A 7,711-nucleotide genomic window follows, 5' to 3' on the forward strand; every position below is an offset into this window, starting at 1 on the left:
ATCTCTTGGAAAGAGTAGAGGTGTTACCCTGGCGTCCTGGCCAAATTTCCCATTGGCCTTTATCAATCATAGTCTCCTATTAATCCCCATCTCTGAACTGGCTTCATCACTGTTCTCCTCCCCACTGAGAGCTAACGTGTGGTGAGAGTACTGGTGCACTATGGCTGCTGTCACATCATCCAGGTGGAGCTGCACATCGGTGGTCAGTGGAGGGGATCCCCATTACCTATACAGCCAGCAACCATATCACCCTGCAGCTCACAACTGGCAACTCAGTGAAGCTAAGCAGGTGTGAGCTTGGTCAGTACATGAATGGAAAAACTAAGGTTGCTGCTGGAAGAGGTGTTAGTGGGGCCAGCAGGGGGCGCTCACCCTGCAGTCTTTGTAGGTCCTCATGCCCCAGTATAGTGACACTATACTGTAAAAAGGCGCCGTCCTTCGAATGAGACGTAAAACCGCGGTCCTGACTCTCTGTGGTCAATTTTGGCCTCCTAATAATCCCCATCTATGAACTGGCTTCATTACTCTGCTCTCCTCCCCACTAATAGCTGATGTGTGGGGAGCGTTCTGGCGCACTATGGCTGCCGTCGCATCATCCAGGTGGGGCTGCACACTGGTGGTGGTGGAGGGGAGTCCCCATTACCTGTAAAGCACTTTGAGTGGAGTGTCCAGAAAAGCGCTATATAAATGTAAGGAATTATTATTCTCAATCACAACGTTAATTCTCAGACATGTTAATGAGTTATCCAGTGTCCACAGCCGGCCCAACCCACGGGGGTAGGCGGCGGTCAATTTCGATATTTCGGCAGGCAAGAAGGATCACGTCAGGACTACATACACCCGTCCTCGCCAGGGTACACACAGGTAAAAGAATACAATGCATTGTGTGTTGACAACTATAGAGGATGCAAAGGAACAAGTCATAGGTTTATTCCATGCTGAGAAAAAAGAAGAAGGAGAACGCAACGTTTCGGCCGTGGAGCCTTCTTCAGGTGTGAACTACAGAGGATGTTTGTCCATAATGTTTACTAAAGCCTTTATGAGCACAAAGCATTCGACCCCCTCTTGACCCGGGCCCCCAGCGCGCCCAGCCTCACGCGGGCGCCGGCACGTGCCCAGGGGCGCTCCGTCTCCGGCGGCGGGCGCGATGGAGGAACCGGCCGCTGTCCTCTGTCGGTCAGGCTTCAACCAGGAGGGCACAGGCCTCCCCGCAAGACAAGTAAGCCGGTTAGGGATCACGTCCCGGCGGCGTACCACCTCTCACGGAGAGCGCCGTCGAAGGAAGGAAAAAAAGAAGTTTTAGAAACAAGAAACCCGCATTTCGACAGGAAAACGCATTACAATCCAGCAGCTGCGTGAATGACTAGCACCAGAAATAAAGATATTTTACCACTCGAAATATATCCGGGGAGGAACGATCAATTTCTTTCTTATATAAATTAATGTATCCGAAGTGGAAGATGAGAAACCAAAGACGCCAAACCAAATATCAATTCACAGACTAAATGAATTTATTACACTGACAACAGACAGAAACAGCGGTGAAACGCCTCATAATCTCTGGAGTTTGGCTGGTTTAGCAGTGCTAGCTGATTTCAGACAGCTGATTTAGACTTTTAAGAAAGCTATTATAAATTCCCAGTCTAGTCAGTTTGCCATAAATTGTCAATTTTAAAGCCCTTTAAAGAATCAAAATGATGGCTTTAGACAACTAACTAAAGGTGAATTTTGACAGACGCAGGATTAATCGGTTTTAATTGCTGGGGGACAAAGCAGCGATGCTGCACAGTTTTTGTCTTGGATCCTCGGTCCAGAATCCGACCTGAGGTGCCTTATGTGCGGAGCTTGCATGTTATCCCTGTTCTGGACGGGTGTCTGTAACCTGTCCCTGTTTGTAAACCCTGTCCTGGCTCGCCGGGGGATATTACCAGGAAAAAGCGTCATTTTGGCAGCTGATGTGATCTCAAGAGTAACGCTGTTTAGGCCCAGGAGCAAGCGAGTACTGGGAGTACAGAGAAACAGAATAAATATCAAACATTTGTAAAGCATTAACAATTGATAGGCACGACACAAACAGTGGTTATATTTTAAAATGGCAAAATTGCAAAAGGATTACAGTGTTTTTACGATTACTGATTGAGAGAACAAATATTTTAGGAACAGCAGTAATTAAAACAGCTATCAAACTGATTAGATAAGATCAGTGGATTAGTTAGTTGCCGAAATCAACCAAGCTACATACTGTAAACCGAGTTACCTGTCCTCTGAAAACTTTCTTGTTTTGTATCGGGCTTGACTGTCTGTCCCTTTCTTCTGCTTTCAATAAAGTTCGAGCAAAAGAGGCGGGGTTTCCGGTATTGAAACGCCGGAAAAGCTGCATGTAATACGTTATGTGTGTTTTATTTTCTGTTCTCTTCTGTCTTTTGTACTAAAATCTCAAATTGATTTAAGCTGATCGGAAGTAGTAAATATCTGCTAAAATGCTGTCTCTTGATTTCCTCGATGATGTGCGGCGCATGAATAAACGCCAGGTAGGTTTGAAATATCGGAGTTCAGAAGCGGGTTTGTACGCGGTTTAGAACACGTCGCCTTAGAACAGTGGGCTGATGCTGTAACTTTATAAAGGAAATTGGGCTTCTTGTAGTTTAAGTGATTAAACAGATGATTTCTATTACATATTGCACCAGTGGAGCCACTGGTGGTGTTTTTCTCCTTGTGTTAAAATAGCCCAAAGTGCGTTTTAAGCCTTTTGACTTAAAGTGTCTTATTCGTGTATTATATCGACGGTGTACATTTTGCAGGTGTATGAGTGATTGGGGGTGATAGACCTGAGTAGTGCATTTTAAAAATATTTACTTATTTTCCAACATGTTTGTATACAGTTGCCTAAAACCCTAAAAATGGTTTATTTATTGATTTGTTTTGTGTTCTACACACCGAAAAAATAAGTCATTTTAAATACCTAAGTGTATGTGAGATGTGGGGTGAGGTGTCGGAAGTGTTCATTAAACAGTTTGATTAGCAAGTTCAGGCACCAAGGCTTCCGCTGTAGTTTGACAGCCGATGCAGTCAATTCAATACTCAATAATAATTCAGTATAATTAAGTCAGACTTTGCGTTGCACGTGTATGTGTGCGCATTTTTTAAAACTTACTTAATACCATTTACTGCTATTTTAGTATGATGTAAGGCAATGGTTCTCAAGGTCTGATCATGAGGTAGCCGTCTCTGCTGGTTTTTGTGCCAACTGGGCTCTTAATCATAAAATAACGTCACTTTATTAGCCCTGTACAATTTCTTGCATTAGGAATTCGTCTTTTCGCATACCCCAGCTTGCTCTCCATGGGACACAGACACGCAGGGAGAGAAGTTTGGGGTCAGAGCGCAGGGTCAGCCATTGTACAGCACCCCTGGAGCAGTTGGGGTTAAGGGCCTTGCTCAGGGGCCCAACAGAGTAGGATTCCTCTGCTGGCCACAGGATACGAACCGGCAACCTTCCAGCCACAGGCACAGATCCTGAGCCACAGAGCCACCGCTCCGCTTAGCAGCGCTCACAAGTGCTCATTGGTGCCTCTAACTGATCTGCTTAGAATGATGCCGTCTCTTGGTGTTTTCTCATTTTAAAAATTACTCCCTTATTTCTGGTTCAGCAGCTCTTAACAGGTGATCAGTTGATAATGAATATACAGATGGGAGTGACATTGAGAGTCAGTGTTTGTCCTTCTGCTTAAGTCAAGCTGGTTATATTTCAGCTACAACACATGCATGCAGCTATTCTGAAACCGGCACATAAGCATTTAAAAAGAGGAATCAAATGGAATATTGAAATCGGTTCGCACTGGCGATTAAGGGTCTAATTGAAACAGAAACCATTGGGGCTGGAGATTCAGTTACATCTGGTTTTAAGTCCATCCTGGATGCTTAATTACCATGTTTTTTTTCTACTGGTGCTTTTGTCTGTTCTGAAATTAATGATCTCGATGCTGCAAGTACACCAGCTCTTGTATTATTACCCTCCTTTGTGATGAATAACCTTCTGCATTTGTTTATTCCATTATTGTACCAGGTAAGTTAATTGCAAACATAATTCTCTTTTATAGGAATGACTTGGAGATCTGTTTTGTAAAGCTGAGCAAATACCCCCAAAACAAAACATTTAAGAAATAAAATAATTTTCTGGTTTAGTGTTGTTTAATCTGTTGTATGTAGTTAAATTAACATGACTCTTATTTTGTCTAATGCATTTATTTGCTGAATTTATTTGTACATTACTTAAATGTTTTTTAATGTTAAATCTTAAAACAGAAATAGTAACTTTTTTCATTCTGTTTTCAACTTTCAGCTCTACTACCAGGTACTGAACTTTGGTATGATTGTTTCTTCAGCACTGATGATCTGGAAAGGCTTGATGGTAGTCACAGGCAGTGAAAGTCCTATTGTGGTTGTACTCAGGTAGGTGGTGGATTCCTTCACTGGCATTCTGATGGCAACTAGGTGATATCCTACTATGCTTTTATGTGGACCAGTGTAAAAAGATGAGTGAATTAAATAAAACATTTTATAATGTGAAACATTTAACTTTTACCAGTCTTATATGAGATAATGCTGCAAGTATCAGTGGCTTCAGTTAGGCTAATACACCGCCTGGCATGGCAAAACAATAACATGTTATTTTTCTCTAAATTTGGAATAAATTTCCAATGTTTTGTGTACGGATGCGCACCAGGTATGTATCTCTCCATGTACAGTGCTAGTCATGTATTATATTGCTGTGTGGGAAATCAAACAGCTTGTGTAAATGGACTGCCTATCAGAATTGGCTGGTTATTGAAATAGAATTCCATACAGCCGCCTTTCATTTGAGTTTACTTATGGTCTTGCTGAGAAAACCACTTGACAACTTGAAATTGTTTTTACTGCTGTTTGTAAAAAATGAGAAGATGCAAGGAGGTTATAAACCCACTTTCTTGTTTGTCATTCACTCATGCCATATCTGTATCCAGATGCAATGCTGAGATTGTTTTGAGTGTTGTCATTGTCATTGCTTGTAGTGGGAGTATGGAGCCAGCGTTTCACAGGGGAGATCTACTCTTCCTGACCAACAGAGTAGAAGATCCCATCAGAGTTGGCGAAATTGTGGTCTTTAGGATAGAGGGAAGAGAGATTCCTATAGTACACAGAGTTCTTAAAATCCACGAAAAGTAAGTTGTACATTTTATCTGAACATCTTAAAACAATCTGCTGTGTGATCAGTGATTACCCTTTATGGTGAGAGGTGGAAAACTCCGATCCACACTACCAAACAGATGGTAACATTTATTAAAATGGTTTTATAAACCCATTTAGTTTAATATTGATGCTAAAGCTGAGTAGATAATATTTACATTTCAAAGCCTTTATGGAGAGATTTTTGTTGATCTTCTACAATCACTGACAAAATGTTGTTAAATACAGAAATGCAAGGAGAATTTTGTTGTCTACGTCAATACATGGAAAAACCGTTTTTAATATTTTTTTAAATGGTTGTCACCAAATCACACATGGTCATCTTGATCTTTGCTGGCGTTAATATATCAAGTCTGACAGCAATGTCTCAGCATGCAGCCCTTCTGGTCCTCTTGACTGTTTTTCATACCTTAATGAGTATTTATATAAAGCATCTCTTCACTAATTAAGGAGACACGTACAAATTCTGCAGTGGGTTGGAAAACCTGCAGGTTGACTACCCAGGTAATTGGCTTTTGCATTGTTTTCTTATAACTCATTTTCTGATGGGTGGCTGTTTGACTCACTTTTAAAATCTTAAACACTTCCATAAATAAAGGGAATGTATACAGTTTTTGTCTTATGTGAATCACAAAATAAGCATTTTTTTAGCATGAACGTTATATGGGTCTGTCCAGTTAGTATACTTAAATGAATCATTCTCACTGAAATCCCTGTATTGGAAAAGCTTCTTGAGGACTGTTTGTCACACCTGTTTTTTCATCTTGTACATTTTCATCAATATGGTGTTATATTTCTGTTCCTTAGAGAAAACGGAGACATTAAGTTCTTGACCAAAGGTGATAACAATGCAGTGGATGACAGAGGACTGTACAAGCAGGGGCAGCACTGGCTGGAGAAGAAAGATGTTGTGGGCCGAGCCAGAGGGTAAGCCTATCAACTGCTTTATAAAGCAGCTTCATGGTCACACGCTTAACACTGATCCTGTGCTTCCTTCACAAAGCATTTAGGTTGTCATGTCAATAGGAAAATTTAATTTATTATATTTTACTGGCGAATATTTTACCAGAAAGTTTTTAAGGTTAAATCTGCACTTTCTGTCACTTGAGGTAAAGAGGGCTTTTCCTCTTAAAAGGAAGTGCTGTCTTTTGGGGCATGAGATATAGCACCACAATGAGGTAGCCTATTTTATCTTTGGAAGCAATAATAGTTTTAAAATGCCTTTTTTAAGGATGATTAGATGTCTGTGGCTTTCTATAAAATGAAGAAGAAAACAGTTCAGCGGAGTGACTGTTGATGGTATCATGCAAGTTGATGGTTTAATGCAAGTCAATTAAAACCAATGCCGTTTACGTTTCTTTTTAGTTTTGTGCCATACATAGGAATTGTTACCATCCTCATGAATGATTACCCAAAATTCAAGGTAGGCACTTCAGTGTTTTTTTGCTTGTGTAATGTGCTAAATAATTATCTAGTAGATGTGATTGCACCTGGTCTCTGAATGCTTGTTTTGTTTTTACTTAGTATGCGGTCTTATTCCTCCTGGGTCTCTTCGTATTGGTCCACCGGGAATGAGGAGCCGGCCATCAGGGGAGCTGCTGCCGGGCTCATTACAGACACATCACCAGTGTTAGAAAGAGATTTTGTGTAATGTACAAATTCAGTTTACTATTGGAAATCCTACAGCTGTATTCGGAGTCAAAGACTGCTTTTCTACTCGAGCCTTACCAGGCAGCGGTATCCAACCTAAACTCCAAGCTCTACAAGTCATTTGCTTTGTCGTCCTGGGGGGAAACTTCGGTCTTAATTAAGATATGCTCTGTAATTTTTACACATTTGCTGCCTTTTGCCAACCCCAGTTGCATTTTTGGCCATTTTCTTTTTTCCATATATGTTAGGAACCAACTTGTCTGTCATACGTTTTTAAATTTAGTCATGTAAGTTTTTTTATATTTAAAACATCAGCAGCAGCTTAAACTGATGTAGCATCAGTGCCCATGCACATATAGTTGAACATAGTACTGAGCTCTGAAGACCGGCTTTGGAGTTAGTCAAAATTCAGCCGCCTTTAGCCTCTGAAACACTGCAAGGAAGTGTAATGTCCCAAGGTTATCAGATGCCTAATTTGTGAAAACAAAAATAAAAGAATTTCCATTTTCTCTGAATCTAGACTATTTTTTCACTTTCATTTTGCTAGGAAACTGTTTAACTTACACAAGTGATAAAAACATAAATGTTACCTGTTAATAAAGTAATTTGCTTACTTGTAAGTTCCATATTTCCTATTACTTAGGATATATAAAATGTGCTGTTAATCAGCCAGGTAAGTTATGGCGATTTTCCTTAGCTGCCGAAAGCATGTGTAATTAGCTTATTTTGGCTTTGAAAGCAAACACTTTCTATGCAACAATTCTGTATATTTCATAGCAAAATTACATACTGTACGTGTCTGGTTTGGCAAATTCTTTAAACAAGTGAATTGTTT

At 40.5% G+C, this 7,711-nt stretch overlaps 1 protein-coding gene and 1 long non-coding RNA gene across 3 annotated transcripts; one reads left to right on the top strand and one right to left on the bottom strand.

Annotated features, from left to right (window-relative positions):
* Positions 1–901: 901 nt before the first annotated feature.
* LOC148659381 (uncharacterized) lies at positions 902–2,332 on the bottom strand. The gene is made up of 2 exons (XR_015940455.1): positions 2,258–2,332; positions 902–2,002 (listed from the first exon to the last, which is right to left on the bottom strand). It is a non-coding gene; the product is annotated as an uncharacterized LOC148659381 (long non-coding RNA).
* On the top strand, positions 1,134–7,391 carry sec11a (SEC11 homolog A, signal peptidase complex subunit). Of its 2 annotated transcripts, none has more exons than XM_088641533.1 (6): positions 1,134–1,219; positions 4,343–4,452; positions 5,052–5,201; positions 6,034–6,153; positions 6,592–6,649; positions 6,751–7,391. In XM_088641533.1, exons 1-6 carry the CDS (start codon positions 1,148–1,150, stop codon positions 6,799–6,801), a joined length of 561 nt encoding a protein of 186 aa, XP_088497659.1. In that variant the 5' UTR covers positions 1,134–1,147; the 3' UTR covers positions 6,802–7,391. The 2 variants fall into 2 exon arrangements, with proteins under 2 accessions (XP_088497659.1, XP_088497660.1); XM_088641534.1 differs by lacking the exon at positions 1,134–1,219 and adding an exon at positions 2,335–2,531.
* The last annotated feature ends 320 nt before the right edge of the window (positions 7,392–7,711 follow it).

The sequence above is a fragment of the Lepisosteus platostomus genome, chromosome 7 (genome assembly GCF_059453375.1).
Source record: "Lepisosteus platostomus isolate fLepPlt1 chromosome 7, fLepPlt1.hap1, whole genome shotgun sequence".
Taxonomy (NCBI): Eukaryota; Metazoa; Chordata; class Actinopteri; order Semionotiformes; family Lepisosteidae; genus Lepisosteus; species Lepisosteus platostomus.